Here is a 21,200-nt window from a genome sequence, read left to right on the forward strand (position 1 = left end):
CTGTCACATTGATGTTTCTCTCTCTCTCTTCCCTGTTCCCTCTCTCTGTAAAATCAATAAACATATCCTAGGGTGAGGGCTTTTTTTTAGAAAGCCTTGAGAAATTAGAAGACTTCCAGAAGATAATTATTAATATAGATGTCCACAATGCAATAGCAAGAAGAAATGAAAAATTTAGAGCTATTTAGAAATTTAGAAATGAAAAATTTAGAAATGTTTTCTCCTCTTAAGTAAATACTTAGTGGTCACAGAACCTGCCCTCCACTGGAAAGGAACCTGGCATGGATGGGCACTTGTGACATCACCTACTACCCTCCCTGATGGGTACCTTGCAGTCTCCAGAGATTCTCATCTCCCCTCAACACTTGCATTCAGGATATTCATAGTGGAACTAATGCAACTACACACCCTCCTCTTTCAAATTCCATTCTCTGTTGTATCTACATTTCTAATGCCACCTCCATCCAAAGTCACCCCACCCCCAGCAAATACAAGTATCAGATTGCAAATTACTATGAATATGTGAAGAGTAGGCCAATAAAAGAAAAGCACTATGTACATGAGGAAGCCCAAGGAGATGGTACAAGAAAAGGTAAAGCTCCCTAGCTCTGTTAATCCAAGAGTTAAGTCCCATGATTTGAGAAAACTGGGAGGGAAAGTTTTATTTCTTTTCAGCCTAAAAATGGCAAGCTGGGGGCCCAGGTAGGGGCTGGCAAGGGTAGGGATGTTCATAGTCAGAGGGGTTTGAACCTCTAGAGTGGAATTTCCACAGTGGCTTGTTAAACTTATATTTACTCTCACTTTTTTCTCTAAAATCATTCCGTTTTTGGCGGGGGGCGGGGACAGGGGTGGATGCAGAAATAAAACTTGACTGAATTGGAATATACACAACTGGTAGACAGTTTGCAGAGTTGTCCCCAATATTTGTCCATTTTTAGTCTTTGGAAATGTGACCGTGAAACTCCTCCCATCCAGAGGAAGAGTTATTTCTCTACCTTTGAAATGAGATAGACTTAGGATGTTTTATTTGTTTTAGTCAATAAATATTGTTGAAGTGGCAATATGCTTTACCATGCCTTATTATTTTGACTTTTCTCACCCGGAATTCTGGCTCAGCTGTGTGAAAAATCCAGGTGGAACTTCAGAGGAGTAGGAGACATGTGGACAGAGCTCACCTACACAGCAAAGGCCTCCCTAAATCAACCACAATAGCTGAGCCACTAGTGTGTTAAAAAACCCAGCCAAGGTCAGCAGACACATCCCAGCTGACCCATAGCTGACTCCAGACTCATGAGGAGACCAGCAGAGATCAGAACGCCTCCCCACTATACCAACTAATTAGAAAATAAAGGAGTTATATTAAACCATTTGCTTTTGGGATGGCTTATTATATGGCAATAGCAAACTGATGCTATAATCAAAGCAAACAGAACTGAGAACCATTATGATGATCTGCCACTTTTTACTTTTAACATTTGTACTGATGGAGAACAACATTCACTATCATGCTTTTAATCTGATATATTTCAGATAACGGCATTAAGGCAAGTCCACTGAGGTTCCATTCAGGCAGTCCATCCTTGGATAGGGTGGAATGATGTGCACATTTGTGCAGGAAAATTGGTGATCCCTTTTCATATTACTGAGCAGGATTTTAGCTCCTGTGTGATTCATCCTTTAATCATAAAGACTGAATACATTTCTGAGTATAAACAAGATATATAGTGTATGATATTTGTATTGGGACTCACTGTCGCTTTGGTAGATTTGGAAACATTTGAAAAGGGGAAACATTTAATTTAGAGCACTAAAGAGAGTCCTATTTGTAGGGAGCACATTGAAAGCTTTCTAGCAGAAACAGGAAAATACTTCAAAAAAACTGCAAACCACTCCATGTATTTCTTCACCCCTCACACATGGACATAGTATTCCACACTTCAATGAGTAGCTGTGCAGCATGAAAAATATTTTGGTTAATAATAAATTGCCTGGCATTTTGGCTTCATTATATGTATGGTCATCTGTTACACCTTAGGTCAAACTATTCACTAAAATGTATATTTCATAGTAGACTCTTCTTGGAAACATGGAATTGTTAGTCAGTTTTCTCCAGGGGCTATGTAGGCATATGGACACACAGCTGAATAACACAATGAAGTATATAAAATTAGGAGACCAACTATAAAAACTACCAGCATGTTCCATTCTACATTATCAAGAAGCATAGTAAATGTAGTGCTATAGAAAATAATGATGACCATGTAAGTGAAAACTGTGGTCTCAGATGTTCCTCTACAACAAAATTATATACACGACCTCAGTATCCAAGTGTACTTTAGTCCAAAAGAGTAGTATAATACATGACTACTCTTTCAGTAAAAAAACAGAAATATTACATGGAATGATATATGTCATAAAAGAATAATTATGGTAATATAATTTGTGTGAACCCATGAGATATGTGAGAATTTCTAATTACATATGGCCCAAAGATTGTATTAACTTATGTCAGTAATTCTTGCTCTGAAGCTTTGAACATTCAGGGGAACTTCTTCAGCCACGTACAGTTGGTCTTTCAAAAGCTTACCTACCAAGGAATCTTTTCAGAGCCCTCTTTATGTCCTTGTTCCTGAGACTGTAGATGAAAGGATTCAGCATGGGTGTGACCACAGTGTACATCACTGAGGCTGTTGCACTTGACTGTGAGCTGTAGGTACCAGCAGAGCCCAGATACACGCCTAGGACTGTACCATAAAATAAGGAGACAACTGAGAGGTGAGATGCACAGGTGGAAAATGCTTTATACTTCCCGTGAGCTGATGGGATTGCATATATGGAGGACACTATCTTAGAGTAAGAATATAGGATCCCAGTAAGGGGACCACCAGCCAACATCCCTGTGGAAAAGTACATCATAATGTCATTAGGTAAGGTGTCAGAACAGGCAAGTTGGACCACCTCTTTCAGTTCACAGAAAAAGCGGGGGATTTTCAAGTCTGAGCAGAAGGACAGATCCAACACCATTATGCTTTCTAACAAGGAATTCAGAATACTAATGATCCAGGACACCAGAACCAGCAGCCCACAGCGGCGGGGGTTCATGATGACTGTGTAGTGCAGGGGGTGGCAGATGGCCACATACCTGTCATAGGCCATGACAGTAAGGATGAAGTCATCCAACCCTGCAAAGTGTATGAAAAAATACATCTGGGTGATACAACCTGCATAAGTGATGACTTTAGTCTGTGTCTGGATGTTCACCAGCATCTTCGGGATGGTGGTGGAAGTGAAACAGATGTCTACCAAGGACAAGTTGGAGAGGAAGAAGTACATGGGCATGTGGAGGTGGGAGTCTGAGCTGACGGCCAGGATGATGAGCAAGTTTCCCAACACAGTGATCAGGTACATGGAGAGGAAGAGCCCAAAGAGGACAGGCTGCAATTCTGGTTCCTCTGATAGTCCCAGGAGAAGAAACTCTGAAATTTGTGTAACATTGCCTGGTTCCATGTGGGGCAGGTGACTACCAAAAGATAGAAGAAAATGAGTAACTAATTTTTACATTAGTAACTGAGAATAAATGCTTCTTTTTTCTTTTAGAATTTTTCTTTTAGAATGTAAAAACTAATTTCCATGTTGGGTTAGGATCCGGTTCTGATTAAAGCATGTCTCCTGCCATTGCTCATTAAAATTCCCTTTTTTCTACCATCAACTAATTCTTCAAGCACCATGTATATTGCTAGTTTATTGTGGATATTGTTCATGCATTTGAGGAATACACTTGTATATTGATTCTAAACCTGTACCAGGTACTGTTCAGAGTATGGCATGAGATAGACAAAATTCTCTACAAACTAAAGATGAACAAAGAATATAATCAAACAAAAATAATACTATAACATATCCAATGGTGCAGCTGGTATATAGAAAAGTAAATCACATTACATGTAAAGAGTGGATACAGGAAATAAATGCTTCTTATTTTTTTCATTTTATTGCAATTTTCTTACAACAGTTTAACCCCCTGATATTCCCTATATCTCCCCCAGTAACATACTGTTGTTCATTCCCATGAGTCCCTTTTCTTTCACTAAATCCCCAACCTCTTATCCTCCCACTCAATAGCTTTCATCCTGAGGTTTATCTATCTATATGTCTCTATCTTGCTTGTTATATCATTTTGTTCATCATACTCCACATATAAGTGAAACCATATGGTATTTGTCTTTCTCTGACAGGCTTATTTCACTTACTGTGAAGTTCTCCAGGGCTATCCATGCTGAGGGTGTTCTTTTTTATAGAGATTAGTCAAGGCTTGGCAATAGCTAACACTTTAACAGGCACCTCAAAGAAGACTAAATAGGAACCTAAGGAGGAGAAAGTGTTTGCTAGGCAGAAGAACAGCCAATGCAAAGGCCCTGAGGAAGATGGCGGTTTTAGAAAATCAAGGCTCAGAACAAGCCAGTGTTTCAGGGGCAGGAGAGATGGTGTTAGATAATATTAAAAACAATGGGGCCTGTGTGTTGTTGTTGGAACGTCAAGTCACAGAGAGTCCCCTGTACACACTTATGTAAACCAGGCACTTTATTATTCCAGTTGCAGAAACATCCTGTAAATTGAAAAGGATCTCCTTTTTAGTTCTTCTCTTGAAAAAGTTCTGCCCGCTGTGTGATAAATCACTTTGGAATACATTAGTCCAGGTACCCCTGCTCTAAACACTGCTCTCAGTTTACCAGGCATGCACTGGTACACTCACCATGGCCTCTTCATGTGTGTCGTCTCCATGTTTGTCTCACTCACTATTTAGGCTATGAGGACATACAACTCAAGCTGTCCTGATCAAGTATCTTTCCCAAAAAGAATTTAGACATACTACCTCAATACAACTATGGTAAGCCTGCTTGCACAAATAAGGTTTGGGTTCCAGATTGGAATGTCCATTAAATGCCCTGTATTTAAAAAAACATAAATGTAGACGGAGATAGAAGAGTGAAATGCACACGAGGAAGAAAAAATAACTATTGATAAGTTTAGGTGATCTCTGAGAGATGATCTCTGAGGAAGAAATGTCTTTGGATTCTGGCAGCTTTCCAACCCTAAGTACACTTCCTTGACATCAAGCAAAAATAATAAAGGAAAAAAGATAAATTTGTCCAAAACACAAAGGTAGTTTCCTACATATGGTGTGGAAACACATTGCAGATTCACTACCCCAAGTGAAAACTGAGCAACAACATAAACTAGTATTTTACCGAAGGAAATCTTTTTAACATCAAGTAGTAGAAGACTGGCTTTTCCTGTGCCTCTCCTATAGTTATTTAATGAGTGGGTTTTTATGAGGTTAAAATACAGATGAAACAAATTCCTCCATGACTTTTCTCATGCAGCCCCTATCTTTTCCTTGAACTTTAAATTTGGATCTCATTTTTGGAAAATCAATAGGACTGTCTCATTCTGATTCTGGTCTTTATCCAACATGCAAAAGCCTTCGCATGATGTGACAAATAAAGCCTGCATACTCCATGACAATCTATCCTTTTACACTGAGTTACTTTCTTCATGTGACTTAAGCCCATCCATGTTATCATGCAAACATTTATTTCACTATACGGTGCCTTCACCATCACAATACTGTGAAGGAAAGTGGGGAGGGTGGAAATGGAGACAACTAATAGTAATGGAACAACAACAAAAAATAGTGTGGTGATTAAAATGGAAAATAATTAAAAATAAAAATTGAAAATTGAAAAAAAACAGGGCTTCACCTGCTTTGATCACCTCTGTATTTTTACAAATGTGTGTATATATATTTGTGCAGTTACCCAGGAACACATTGATGTAAAACTGAAGTAATGAAAAAAATGGCAGGGAGAATAAAACCTGGTTAAACACAGTGGTTTAGCAACCATGTTCAAGAAAATGAGGGAAGCATCAAAAAGTAATAAAAATAAGGTACCAAGACCAATGTGCATTCGCAATTACATTGGCAAAGTCACAGACACAGAAGGTAATGTCTGATGTTCCTAGACATGGTGGTAAAGCAGAGACTCAGTTTTATTTGTTGGATGAATCAGGAATTAGGCCTCACTATATAACTACACTTAACACATGGTAAGGTCCTTTTTCTATATATTTGAGAAGGTTGCAGTGTTGAATAAAAGCTGGAAAGATAAATCTTCACCTGCAAGAAAATAAAGTTGATCCCCTACCTCTGTCGTGTTACATAAAATCTGGGGGATTGCCTACTCACTGGAAGAGTAACCAGTCCTTTTAGGTGAACAGATGGAAAACTATATATTAATGTTGATGTGTGGGCAAAATGACCCTAATCAAGTCAAGAGACTCAGTAGTAAAAACACAGACATATTTAACAAATAAAATGCAAAACATCATATGGCCAAAACATCCCTAAAGTCATTAAGAAATAATAATTTTTATTCATTTCTATTTTTATGTTCTTATTTTTATTGAATCTATTGGGGTGCCATTGGTTAATAAAACTATGTAGGTTTCAGGTGACAACTCTGTAACACATCACCTGTATGTTGTATTGTGAGTTCAGTGCCCCAAGTCAGGTCTCCTCTGTCAATATTTATCCCCCTTTTACCATCTTCTATATTCAACCATCATAAGTTTTAAAAATATTAAAAAGGCTGAGAATGAAAAATTGTAAGCATATAGTAATGTTCAAATTAATCAAAAAACATCAAATATGAATCTTTGATCAAAATCAGAAAAAGTTCAGCAAACAACAAAAAAGTCCTTTCACACCTAGCAGCCTGGAGAAAAACTTAGAGAATGTTACATTAACTGTGATGCAGACTTTTAAAGAGGTAGCAAAGGGGTGCTCTGTTTTTTCCTGGCAGAACTGTGAAGTGTTACAACATTGGGAGAACTGTCTGAAGTCAGCTACACACACTACAAGGACCTGTGCTTTTAATGCAGGGCTCCTCAGTCTCTGCAGGACTGACATCCTGGGCCAGGTCTTTGTCTGAGGGGTGGTCTCTCCTGGCCATTGCAGAATGTTCAGAGCATCCCTGGACTTTACTGACACCTCTCATGTGATAGCCAAAAATGTCTCCAAAGATGGTTCAGTGGCCCCTAGTGGAGCCTCTGGTGAAGAACCAGAGTTTTAACATAACAATCTCAAAATATTTTCATGTATTGTTATAACAGCAATATATTGAGAAAGTGTACCTTAGATTTCAAGTGTGACTAGCACAGCCACAGCACAGACTATTCTGTAGACATGGAAATAATGGATAAGTGTCTTATACCCTTTTTGACTGGACGGAAGAACATAGGTATTGTTGAGTAGGAAGGAAGTGTGGACACACAGAAAAAAAACTGCACAATAGATAAAGAGCATTTCTGATGGGCCAGAATGCTGTTCATGCATCTGTACAAAAGTGCATGGGTGTGTATGTGACCATAATACAGGAAGACAAAATTTAAAGAAAGAAACTAAGACCTTATGGAATAAAGATTACCAGCAGCAATGTAATTAGGTTAAGTACACTGATCACAAAACTGTTGTATGAAAAATGATTAAGTGAGAATCAAATTAATTTGTATTAAGACAGAAAATAATAATATCAAGAATGGCCACTGATCCCAGATTAAATTGACAAAGACTTGGAAATAAAAGAATGTTATAGAGAGGTTTTTAAAATCAGGGAGAAAGCCCTATCTAAGTTACAATTTCTTGCTACAGAGAGTTATGTGGATTCACATTTGCTCATGGAAGGGACAGGTAGTCTTCAGTCAAATCTTTATAAAGGGTGCCTTCCACTTTAATAGTAACCTAATCAACAAAACAACAAGCAAGCAAAATACAACCAAAGACCCTGAAATTGAGAACAGGTTGACAGTGACCAGAGAAGAGAGGGGTGGGATAATGGGGGGGAAGGGTGAAGGATTTGTAGGAACAATTAGAAAGGACACATGGACAATAACAGGGGGTGGGATTGGTAACAGGGGAAGGGAATGGTGAGGGCTGGGGTGGTGGGGAGGGCTGGGGAGAAAAGGCAGAAAACTATTTGAAAAACAATAAAAAATTGTTAAAAAATAAAAATAATGCTGCTGTGAACAGTTTGTTCATATTTTTGGTATTCCCATGTACTCCTTCCTTTTGGATATGTAATTAACAGAAGAACTGCTTAGTCATATGGCATATTTGTCTTCATATTGCACTAGTTCCAATATTTATGAAATAATCATGAATTTCTAAAATACCTGGGGTCATAAAGCAAAATGAGTTAGTCTTTTAAATGCCTTTTAAGTGGATACCTCTCTCCAACATACATTGATTTTGTGTGTTATGCCTTTGCTGAATTCATGAATGTACATGAAAACTACTGTGTGAAAATGAAAATAAATAAATGCATAAAAAAGAAAAAAGGGAAAGCCCATCAGAGGTCAGTAGGACATGATGCCAATTTTAAAAAAGAGCTACACACAGAAGGCCAAAGGAGCAATAAAGAATGATGGAGATGTGAGCAAGTTTGCAGTATGTGTGTAGGGTAATTTATTAGTGCTAAGTACACGGAAGAACATTCACTCTCATTCTTTGTTCATAGCAAGGATTCACAAGTGAGGAATATAAAAATAACAGCTGTATTCTTTTATCAGTAAAAAAGGTAAAAAAAAGGAACGAAGAGAATACAATGTGACTGAGTGGTACATTTCAGCACAAATAGTTAATATATACTAACAATTCTCCACATGTATGTACATAAAAGTACTCAAGGACCACAACAAAGTTGGTGGGGAAAAAAATGCCCTCCAATTCCTTGTTTAGAAATATGCAATAAAAAACAGGTATCAAACCATGCTGACCCCACTCTGCACATGTCAGGAATTTGCAGACAATTTCCAATAGAGGAAACAAATGAATGACTAAGCCACAAATGTATTCAGGTCACAGATAACGAAGTGATGGCAAAGTTAAGCTATTTAGCACCCCTCTTTTTACTTACCAAATACGTTATTTTTCATGCTAACAAATACATAGAGTGAAAGAAGGTACGGTGGAATGTAGGTCTCATGATCATTGTTACAAGGTCATATTTGCTAAATATATATTGAAAATAGATCTGTTTTATCAATACAAAAACAATCTTGAGTATGCCCCATGATAAAAATGAGAACTGTCTTCACTTTATTGGACAGCTCTCCAAACCTAGTACTCTATTTTCCTACTCCGTTTATGGCATAATTCATTGCACATGTTCTACTTTCACTTGAAATACTTTATGCCTCCCATTGCCGTCTCAGTTAGGCTTCCATCAGGGAGTTGTGAGCAATGACCCATGTGTTGCTGACTTCAATGTTCACTTCTCCTTTCAGCATCACAAACAAATCATGAACTAGTTAATCAGGCAAGCAAATAACAATAGGATGCTAGCTGCCAAAAGACCTCAGGTGAATGGGCTTGGCTTTGGCTCTCTCTGACCCTTACCTGGAGTACTTACTGCACCCTTGGCCTCACCTAATCCAGAGCTCTGAGAGGATGGACTCCTGGTGAAGAAAGTCCAGCCTCTGGATGGATGACAATGGAGGCTGAAGCTCTTTGCCCAGACTAGACAGCAGGAAGGAGGCAAGCAATGGTCTCCTACACAAATTACGGTTCCAAAAGCAACAACCAGGTCCCATCCAGCCTAAGGTCAGACGTTTGAGTGACTGCAGATGAGGAGCTATTTACAGCTCCCTATGTCTGCTCATTAGGTACATTTCCATCTTGTTATTCCAACCTCTAATAGCATGATTTCCCTGTGGATGTAGACAGAAGGGACCATTTTCTAGGAGATTCTGTGTTCCCAAAAGACCAGCTTGGACGTTCAGTGAGTCTGAATTTNAACCAGGTCCCATCCAGCCTAAGGTCAGACGTGCTGAGTGACTGCAGATGAGGAGCTATTTACAGCTCCCTATGTCTGCTCATTAGGTACATTTCCATCTTGTTATTCCAACCTCTAATAGCATGATTTCCCTGTGGATGTAGACAGAAGGGACCATTTTCTAGGAGATTCTGTGTTCCCAAAAGACCAGCTTGGACGTTCAGTGAGTCTGAATTTTACTAGTTCCTCCACATAAAGCCTGTGGGCTCCAGAAGACTAAGCTCCAAGCACTTTATCCAAACCCTCATTTAAAAATTTTGCAAATTTAAGACCAAGATTCCAGTCTGGATTAGAAAACTCAAATGCCTAAATATTAAATTGTGGTAGGGACTTGACCCCTCATGTCCTCCACAAATTGCTATTTTTCTTTTCAACAAGGTGGAGAAGTAAGTTTCTTTGATTAAATCTTGAGTATTACACACTGGGATACATGACACGTTGGCCAAAACAATTTGGAATTTCAACCTCCTATCACAAAACCTCTCATTTAGTCCCTCACTAGGAAATATCCGTTACTTGTAAGAAATACAGTAAGATTTTTTTCTCACTGTAGTCTAAGCTTGGAAGAGAAAAGTAAATAGATTCTTCCCTGTAGCCTCCAGAAAAATGTTAGCCCTGCAAACATCTTGACTTAGCCCCATGAGACCTCAGTAATATAAGAGCATTAATGTGTGTGTTTTAAATCACTGGTGTGGTAATTTTACATTAGCATTAATAGTTGAAAAGACATTTATGCAAAGGAATTGTTTAGCAAATTGGGATAAAGTGTCTCATTTTATTAATTTAGCCTTCCCTGGATAAAGGCATTTTGCATTGTATTCCACCCTTAAGTGGAAGACTTATATAATCATTTTGTAGATATTCAGCCTCTGTGGCTGGTAGAGAATTTCTTCTTGCCAAAGGGTCAATGGACTTCAGGATTTGTGGTTTTGAGATATTTCTAGAAGAAAAGAAATTCATTTTAATTTATGTGCACCATTTACTTTAAATTTCATGTCTAAATTCTCCACCTTTAAGTTTTGTATTAAAATTGTATCATATCAAATTTTATATATTCACTGTATTCATTTTATCCTTTTCAACATTCTCTTTAGTTTCCTTTCAAATGTGAGTTTATATATGACTCTATGTTTGTATATACATATGTGTATAAAATGTACACAAATAGTCATATGAATATACACACAGTTTTACCTTTGAATAATTTATTTCGACCCAACAAAACATATCCACATCTCATTATTTCTTGCAACATTCACCTGAAGTTACATTTCCTATTCTATTTTTCCTTCAGACATAAAATAATTGAGACTCTGGTTCAACAATTACATTGAGAAGTCACTAAAGTTTACTGTGCGCTTTCTTGACTTATACACAACTGGAAACATGAGGTACAGACTCTAATTTTTATGGCTTTTATTCATCACTTTGTATATTTCAATCATACTCCGGTCGTATTATACAATTATACTTCAATAAATTACTCAGAAGGTAAAAAACATAGCAGTGCATGGATTGGAGTAGAATCTAGATCTCAGGTAGCTGATTCACACTGAGAAATGGTAGAAGGTATCTCTTCGACCTAGGGAAAAAAGCAAAGTACATTCTAAAAATGAAAATAAATAAACAAAATGAAGGAGAAACAAATTCATAGATACAGAAAACAAACTGATGGTTACTAGAGAGGGAGGGTGTGGGATGGGGGAATAAAAGGAAGGGATTAGAAAACATAAACATCCAGTTATAACATAAGTCATGGGGATGTAAAGTACAGCATAGGGAATAGAGCCAGTAATACTGTAATAACTATGTATGGTGACATGTGCTTACTAAACTTACTGTAGTCATCACTTTGTAAGGTATATAAATATTCAATCACTATGCTATACACCTGACGTTAATATAATTTTGTATGTTAACTATAATTTAAAATAAATTTAAAAGGGGCCCTGGCTGGCTTAGCTCAGTGGATTGAGTGCGGGCCTGCGAACAAGACAACGGCAGTTCGATTCCTAGTCAGGGCACATGCCTGGGTTGCAGGCCGGTTCCTTGCAGGCTAACTACCAGCAGGGGACGCACAAAAGGCAACCATACATTGATGTTTCTCTCCCTCTCTCCTTCTCCCTCTAAAGATATATAAATAAATAGAATCTTAAAAAATATATAAATAAAATAAAATAAAATAAATTTAAAAGGTACAATTGGCAATAGCTACACAGGGGAGGGGAGGCTAATGTAATACCCGTGGTTTTCTGAATGTAGAAGAGGAAGGGAGAAGATAGAGTTGGTATCAGAGCAAGGATTAAAAATGCTACACTGCTGGCTTTAAAGCTGGTAAAGGGGAGTGATGTCAGAGAAACTGCAGTGTGGGAGATCCCCTTGGTCTCGCCCCCAGAAATGTCAACAATTTGAACAGCTATAATTTGACAAAGGATTCCCTGCTCAACATACATGTGTGCCTCAGAGATCTGCACATTGAAACATTTAAAGGTGGGCCAGAGGGAACAAACAGGGGAGGCAAGAAAATGTGATGGACCGGGTAAAGGACACAGCACAGTGGCTCAGCTGCAGCTTTCAGGCAGTTGGCATGCCAGACAGAGAAAAAGAGCCATTGAGTCCTGCTGTCCTATAGGCTCCCAAATCTCATCTTTCATCATTCTTGGTGTCAGGTTGTGGAGTACTTTATCCTCACAGCCAAAAACCTTTACTATAAAATCACTCTTACCCCTGAGTAAAGATTGCTCTCTGTCACTGACCTCAAGTTGTGGTGCTGAGGGGGCCCCACAGAGGTGTAAGTTCACCTATAACAAGAAGACAAAACAAAAAAGTCAGTAAGGTTACCCCAGAAAACCCACCCCTGAGCATTGCTACCACAATGACAGCAGCCACTGGGGTCAACTCTGGGATTTCAAAGAGCTCAAGAACTGTAGACTCAGTGCCACTTCTTAGAAAATAATGGCAAGACCTCTTCCTGGTAATCTGGTAGAGAAGTGCCACACTACAGAGATGCCTAGACAGAGAAGGAACCCATCAACTAGCATGAGTAACCATGATAATGTGGCTTAGAAAGAAAATAAAGGTCTCCAGAAAGCAAATTTGAACACATGGAAATATGTGTTAAAAAGTACAGAGAATTTAATATTGCAATACTGAACATATTCAACAAGATGCAAGAAAATAGAAACAATTTTTTAATTTAATTTTTGTTCAAGTGCAGTTTTCTGTCTTATAAGACAATTTTTTTTATTTTAACCATTTTTAAATGTGAATTCAGTGGTGCTAAGTACATTCAAAATGTCCACCCATCACCTCCTTACATTTTCATTGCACCAAACAGAAATCCTGTATGTATTGAGCAAGTACATTATGCCATTATGCCATTATGCTATATCCACTTCATCATCTTTATCTATGACTAGGATATCATCACATGAAGATAAAATCTTCATCTAGCATGACCTTCCCACAGGGTGAGACTGATTCTGGACATCACTTGCCATAAACCCTGCACTGACTCTCCACTAATTTTAGAATTAATCCCAATCATTTAGCCAGAATATAAGACTCTGCTATCTGGTGGCTCCCCACATAGCTAGACTCATGGTTCAGTTTTTATCCTCTGTCCCCCATTGTTCATCAAGTTATTTTTCAGTTCCTAACTACACATTAGCATTTCATTATAATGTCCAATTACTTTTCTGTAGCATTTTGTGGTGTGTGCTTATTTCCTTCTGCACCTGGAATATAACTCCACTTGTCCTTCAAGTTTCAATGCTATTTTAGGCTCATCTGTGAAGCCTTTGTGGACCTGCAGGAGGAGTTAACTATTTGGGGATTCTTTCAGCCAGATTACAATAACACCTGACAGCATTGCATTTATTTATTTACATGACTTTGCCCAAGTTTTCACTGAGCTTAGAAGAAGAAACAAGCCTTACAATTTTCTTACTCCATGGAATATATTTTAGTGCTTACCATACAGTAATTGCTCAATAAATATTTTCAAAGACTGAAAAACCAGATGGTTGAGTAAATAGAGACTTCTTACATGGTGGGAAATGAGGAGCAGTGAAATAAGGGGAGGGATGTCCCAGGAAGGAGGCTAACACCAGAAAAGACAGATGGGATAAAGAAGATAATCTGGTAACCCGAATCTCCCTCGACTCTGGAATAGAACATTTGTTGTGGGGTTCCTGTTCTATAGCCCAAGAAGGGGCAGGGAGGTGGAAGCACTCATGAGACCTCTGGAAGACACACCTGTGTTTCCTCAAAATCTGTGATTGGTAGAGTACACTTGAGAGCACTTACTGGAAGCATTTAAGGGTTTCTGTGGCTTGAGGAGACACACTGGGAATCATGGTGCATAAAAAATAAGACTAACTTTTTTTGCTTTTCCTAATTTTATTTTTTTGTTGGTTTATATACCAATTTAAAAAAATTACTGTTGTTCAAGTACAGTTGGCTGCATTTTTCCCCACCACCCCAGCTATCCCACCTTTTCCTTTGATCCCACCCAATCCCTTGGTTTTGTCCATGTCTTTTTTATAGTTCTTCCTGAAAACCTTCCCTCTTTTTCCTCCATTATCTCCTCCTACCTCCCTTGTGTTTACTGTCAGATTGTTCTTGATTTGTATTTTCTTGTTATAGTTTGCTTGCTTCTTTGTTTTGTTGATTAGATTCCGCTTAAAGGTGAGATCATATGATATTTGTCTTTTACTGCCTGGCCTATTTCACTTAGCATAATGCTCTCCATTTCCTTCCATGCTGTTGCAAAGCATAGGAGCTCCTTCTTTATTTCTGCTGCATAGTATTCCATCGTCTAAATGTACCATAGTTTTTTCTTGGTTTGTTTTATTGAGGTATAGTTGACATGACATCATAGTAATTTCAGGTATACAATGCAATAATTTGGTATTTGTATATATTGCAAAATGATCAACACACTAAGTACAGTTAAATCTATCACCATACATAGTTACAACAATTTTTTCCTGTGATAAAAACTCTCAAGATCCACTCTCCCAGCTACTCACACAAATATGCAACACATTATTAACTATAGTCACCAGGTTTGTACCATAGTTTTTGATTCATTCATTTGCTGATGGGCACCTAGGTTGCTTCCAGCACTTGGTAAAAGGCGAAAGATATAAACGATCTGAAGAGAAACCAGAGTATAGCACTTGGTTATTATAAATTGTGCTGCCATGAACATTAGGGTGCACAAGTTCTTTTGGGTTGGTGTTTCAGGGTTTTTAGGATACAATCGAGCAATGAAATTGCCAGATCAAAAGTCAGTTCCATTTTTAGTTCTGAGGAAATTCCATACTGTTTTCCATAGTGGTGGTACCAGTCTGCATTGTCACCAAGAGTGCACTAGATTTCCCTTTTCTCCATATCCTCTCCAACACCTGTTTGTCGACTTGCTTATGATAGCCATTCTGACTGCTGTGAAGTGGTATCTCATTGTGGTTTTAATTTGCATCTCTCTGATGGCTAGTGATGTTGAGCATCTATTCAGTGCCTGTGGTCTCTCTATATGTCCTTCTTGGAGAAGTGTCTGTCAATATTCAACAATCAAAGGCATGTTGTATACCAACAATGAAATATCAGAGACAGAGATCTGGAATGAAATTCCATTTGATATAGCAACAAGAAAAATAAAGTACCTAGGAATAAACCTAATCAAGGAGATAAGAAACCTGTACTCAGAAAACCACATAACACTGAAGAAAATAATTAAGGAAGACACAATCAAATAAAAGCGTATACCATGTTCTTGGGTTGGAAGACTATTTCTTTAACAATTTCATGAGACTGTCAGAGTAGCCTGAACTCCCTCCCCAACTCTACACCCGTGATTTGCAAATAGATAAAGGTTTAATTTATTGAACTCTTTATTGTGGCAGAACTTCCCTTTAAGCTTAGTGCCATCCCAAACTCAACACATTGTTGTAATAAGTGTATGTATATATTTGATAATTGCTCCACACATATGGCTTAGTGGGTTGGAGCATCATGCCGTACACCAAAAGGTTGTGGTTTCATCCAGATAGAGCATATACCAGGTTAAGGGTCTGATCCTGGTTGGGGCACATAGGGAAGCAACCAATCGATGTTTCTCTGTCACATTGATGTTTCTCTCTCTTTCTCTCCCCCATTTCCTCTCTCTGTAAAATCAATACATATATCCTAGGGTGAGGACTTTTTTTTAAAAAAAGCCTTGAGAAATTAGAGGACTTCTAGAAGATAATTATTAATATAGACACCCCAATGCCATAAGAAAAACAAATGAAAAATTTGAAAACAAATTTGTTTTTCATTTAAAAACAAATGAAAAATTTCTCTGCTTAAGTAAATATTCAGTGGTCACAGAACCTGCCCTCCACTGGAAAGGAACCTGGCATGGATGGGCATTAGTGACATTGTTACCGAACAAAGGTCTGAGGGGGGGCAATACTTGGCCCACCCAGGGATGCCAAAAACTGCTACAGAAAACAGGGGCCCCTCCCAAGGACGGTATACTAATATCTATTGGGCTCTTCTGTCCGCCGCCAATTGGAAAGACATCTCTCAATGCCACAGATTTGTGAAAAGGAAACAAAATGTTTATTTAATGCTATTCAGGCCTAATGCCTTCCTTAAAATATTAAAGTCTTTAAGGGTATACACCTACACACACCCACACAGAGCACTCCCTTCTCCCACTGTCCCAACTCCGGGTACTGTAAATCAGGAAAAGAGCACATGTCCGTTTTTCAGGTCGCTGGCACTGTGGGTTGTGTTGTCTGTCTAGGCAGGGTCTCCAACTAATCGAAAGTCATGTGGCACCTTCCCCTGGCGAGAGTTCTTTGTACCAAGTTGCAGTCAAAGTCTCTCCTGCTTTCCAGGCCACTCAGCCAAAGGGAGCACCCCGAAGCTGCATGGGCCTCTTCTACCAAAGCCACACTCCACCAAAAGCGTGGTGTCTTTCTTCTTCACCTAGCCGCAGGGATCTCCATTCTGGCAAAGCTGCGTGGTGTTCCCTTTCACCTGGCCAAGAGGGGGTCCTCACTCTGCTAAAGCCACATACCTCTCTCGAAGGCACTCTCTCAGAGAAGCAGCCCCAGTTCCATCCTGGGTAGCCAACATGCACTTCTCCCTGGCCCAAAACTTGGCCACAGCTATTTAACATATCTATGAAACCAGTTAAAGGCTACAGATATGTTAAATAACCATTCCAGAGGTTAGCTGCAAAACTGTTGCTATGCCAAACAGCTCTCAATGGCCCTGCTCCATTCTTCCCTTCCCCCAACTGACACCTGGGTGGGGTGAGGACATCTTAATATTTCCTCCAATATTCCTGTACACTTTGAGTTCTGGACACCATTCCAAATCTTTTCTGGGCCCCCCATTGGCTGTACCCTGTATCAGCATCACTTATTACCCTCCCTGATGGGTACCTTGCAGTCTCCAGAGATTCTCATCTCTTCTCAACTCTCACATTCAGGATATTTATAGTGGAACTAATGCAACAACACCCCCCCTCTTTCAAATTCCATTCTCTGTTGTATCTACATTTCAAAAGCCACTTCCATTTATCAGGCACCCCAACCACAGGAAATACAAGTATCATATTACAAATTACTATGAATATGTGAAGAGCAGGCCAATAAAAAGTAAAGCACTATCTACATAAAGAACCCCAAAGAAATGGTAAAAGGAAAGGAAGAACTCCCTAGCTCTGTGAATCCAAGAGTTAAGTCCCTGGACTTGAGAAACCTGTAAGGAAAAGGTTTATTTCTTTTCAACATAGAAATGGCAAGCCCGAGGCCAGGGATAGGGGTGGGGCTGCTCATATCTGGAGGGGTTTGAACCTGTAGAGTGGAATTTCCACATCGGCTCATTAAACATATTTTTACTCTCACTTTTTCCTCTATGATCATTCAGCTGTTCAGGTGGGGGATGCAGAAGTAAAACTTGACTGAATTAATATTCACATAAGTGGTAGGAAGACAGTTTGCAGAGTTGTCTCCATTCTATGTCTGTTTTCAGTCTTTAGCAATGTGACTGTGATGCTCCTCCCATCCAGAGGGGGATTTATATCTCCACCTTTGAAACTGGGGGGACTTATGAATTTTTACTTGTTTGGGCCAATAAATATGGTGAAAGTGATAATATGCTTTACCATGCCTTATCATTTTGCCTTTTCTCACCTGGAATTCTGGCTCAGCCATGTGAAAAATCCAGGTGGAACTTTAGAAGAGTAGGGGACGTGTGGACATAGCTCAATTTCCCAGCCAAAGCCACCCTAGTGTAGCCACAATAGCTGAGCCACTAGTATATTAAAAAGCCCAGCCAAGGTCAGGAGACACACTCCAGCTGACCCATAGCTGACTCCAGACTCATGAGGAGACCAGCAGAGATAAAAACACATCCCAACTATACAAACCAATTAGAAAATAAAGGAGTTGTATTAAACCATTTGCTTCTCGGATGGCTTGTTATATAGGAATAGCAAAATGATGCTATAATCAAAGCAAACAGAACTGAGGGCAATTATAATAATCTGCCACTCCTTACTTTTAGCATTTGTACTGATATAGAATAGCATTCACAATCGTGTTTTTATTCAATATATTTCAGATAACTGCATAAAATGGAGTCCACTGAGGTTTCCTTCCAGGTAGTCAGGACAGGGTAGAATGATGTACACATTTGTGCAGGAAAATTGGTAACCCCTTTTCACATGCCTGGGTAGGATTTTAGCTCCTGTGTGATTAATTCTTTCATCATAAAGACTGAAAACATTCCTGAGTATAAATGAGATATATATTCTATGATATTCATATTGGTTACTCACTGTCCCTTTGGTGGATTTGGAAACATTTGGAAAAGGGGATGCATTTCATTTAGAGCAGTAGAAGGAGTCTGATTTGTAGGGAGCACATTGAAAGTCTTCAAGCAGAAACAAGAAAATAGTTCATAAATAAATACAAAACACTCCATGCAATTCTTCACTCCTCACACATGGACATTATATTCCACACTTCAATGAGTAAATGTGCAGCATGAAAAATACTTTGGTTAATAATAAGTTGTCTGGCACCTTTTGCTTCATTATATGTATGGTCATCCATTACACATTAGGTCAAACTATTCGCTAAAATTTATATTTCATAGTAGACTCTTCTTGGAAACATGGATTTGTTAGTCAGTTTTTCCCAGGGGCTATATAGGCATGTGCACACACAGCTGAATAACACAATGAAGTATACAAACCCAGGAGACCAGCTATAAACCTACCAGCATGTTCAGGTCTACATTATTAAGAAGCATAGTAAATGTAGTGCTATAGAAAATAATGATGACCATGAAAGTGAAAACTGTGGTCTCAGATATTCGTCGACAACAAAACTATACACATGACCTCAGTATCCAACTGTACTTTAGTGAATAAAAAATAGTATAATACATGGCTACCATTTCAGTAAAACAACAGCAATATTACTTGGAATGATATACATCATAAGAGAATAAATTATGCTAATATAATGTGTGTGAACCCATGAGATACATGAGAATTTCTTATTCTGTAAAGTCCAAAGATTATATTAACTTGTGGCAAAACTTCTTGCTCTGAAGCTTTGAACATTCGTGGGCAGTTCTTCAGACACATACAATGGCCCTTGAGAAGCCTACCTGCCAAGGAATCTTTCAAGGCCCTCTTCATGTCCTTGTTCCTGAGACTGTAGATGAAGGGGTTCAGCATGGGTGTGACTACAGTGTACATCACTGAGGCTGTTACACTTGACTGTGAGCTGTGTGTATCAGAAGAGCCAAGATACACGCCTAGGCTTGTACCATAAAACAAGGAGACAACTGAGAGGTGAGATGCACAGGTGGAAAATGCTTTATACTTACCCTGCACTGATGGGATTGCATATATGGAGGACACTATCTTAGAGTAAGAATATAGGATCCCAGTAAGGGGAACAGCAGCCAGCAGCCCTACTGAAAAGTACATCACAGTGTCATTAGGTAAGGTGTCAGAACAGGCAAGTTGGACCACCTCTTTGAGTTCACAGAAAAAGTGGGGGATTTCCAAGTTTGAGCAGAAGGACAGATCCAACACCATTAAGCTTTCTAACAAGGAATTCAGAATACTAATGATCCAGGACACCAGAATCAGCAGCCCACAGAGGCGGGGGTTCATGATGACTGTGTAGTGCAGGGGGTGACAGATGGCCACATACCTGTCATAGGCCATGACAGTAAGGATGAAGTCATCCAACACTGCAAAGTGTATATAAAAATACATCTGGGTGATGCAACCTGCATAGGTGATAGCTTTGCTCTGTGTCTTGACATTCACCAGCATCTTCGGAATGGTGGTAGAGGTGAAACAGATGTCTACCAAGGACAAGTTGGAGAGGAAGAAGTACATGGGCATGTGGAGGTGGGAGTCTGAGCTGACGGCCAGGATGATGAGCAAGTTTCCCAACACAGTGATCAGGTACATTGTGAGGAAGAGCCCAAATAGGATGGGCTGTAGTTCTGGTTCTTCTGATAGTCCCAGGAGAAGAAACTCTGAAATTTGTGTAACATTTCCTGTTTCCATGTAAGCAGGTGACTACCAAAAAATAGAAGAAATTGTATAACTAATTTTCACCTTAGGAACTGAGAATAAATGCTACATTTTTTTTAGAATGAAAAAACTAATTTCCATATTGGGTATGATCATGTTTCTATTAAGGCATGTCTACTGCCATTGCTCATTAGAATTCCCTTTTCTACCATCAACTAATTCTTCAAACACCATGTATATTGCTATTTTATTGGGGATATTGTTCGTGTATTTGAGGAATATACTTGTATATTGACTTTAGACCTTGTTCCAGGCACTGTTCAGAGTATGGGATAAGAAAAACAAAAGTCTCTACAAACTAATGATGGGAAAAATATAATCAAACAAAGTACTATAGCATATTCAATGATTCAGATGGTATATAGAAAAGTAAATCATACTGCATGGAAAGAGGATGCTTCTTATTTTTTCAATTTTTATGACAATTTTCCTATCACCATTTAACCCCCTGATATTCCCTACTCTCCCACAATCACACACTGTTGTCCATGTCCATGAGTCTTTTTTTTTTTTTGCTATATTCTCCACCCCGTAACCTCCCACTTACTAGCTGTCATCATGTGGTTTATCTATCCATATGTCTCTGTTTTTCTTGTTAGATCAATTTGTTCATCAGACTCCACATATAAGTGAAACCATATGGTATTTTTCTTTCTCTGACAGGCTTACTTCACTCACTG

At 38.8% G+C, this 21,200-nt stretch overlaps 2 protein-coding genes across 2 annotated transcripts; both read right to left on the minus strand.

Moving 5' to 3' along the window:
* Nucleotides 1–2,583: 2,583 nt before the first annotated feature.
* LOC118986907 (olfactory receptor 7A17-like) lies at nt 2,584–3,507 on the minus strand. Its single transcript, XM_037045957.1, has one exon. The coding sequence runs from the start codon at nt 3,505–3,507 to the stop codon at nt 2,584–2,586; it is 924 nt and encodes a 307-aa protein (XP_036901852.1).
* A 5,976-nt stretch (nt 3,508–9,483) lies between these two features.
* LOC118986901 (olfactory receptor 7A10-like) lies at nt 9,484–20,493 on the minus strand. Its single transcript, XM_037045953.1, has 3 exons — nt 19,589–20,493; nt 12,345–12,452; nt 9,484–9,610 (listed from the first exon to the last, which is right to left on the minus strand). Exons 1-3 carry the CDS (start codon nt 20,491–20,493, stop codon nt 9,484–9,486), a joined length of 1,140 nt encoding a protein of 379 aa, XP_036901848.1.
* Between the last annotated feature and the right edge of the window lie 707 nt (nt 20,494–21,200).

Source organism: Sturnira hondurensis, unplaced genomic scaffold (genome assembly GCF_014824575.4).
Source record: "Sturnira hondurensis isolate 20B ecotype Veracruz unplaced genomic scaffold, ASM1482457v3 Scaffold0004703, whole genome shotgun sequence".
NCBI classification, from domain to species: domain Eukaryota; kingdom Metazoa; phylum Chordata; class Mammalia; order Chiroptera; family Phyllostomidae; genus Sturnira; species Sturnira hondurensis.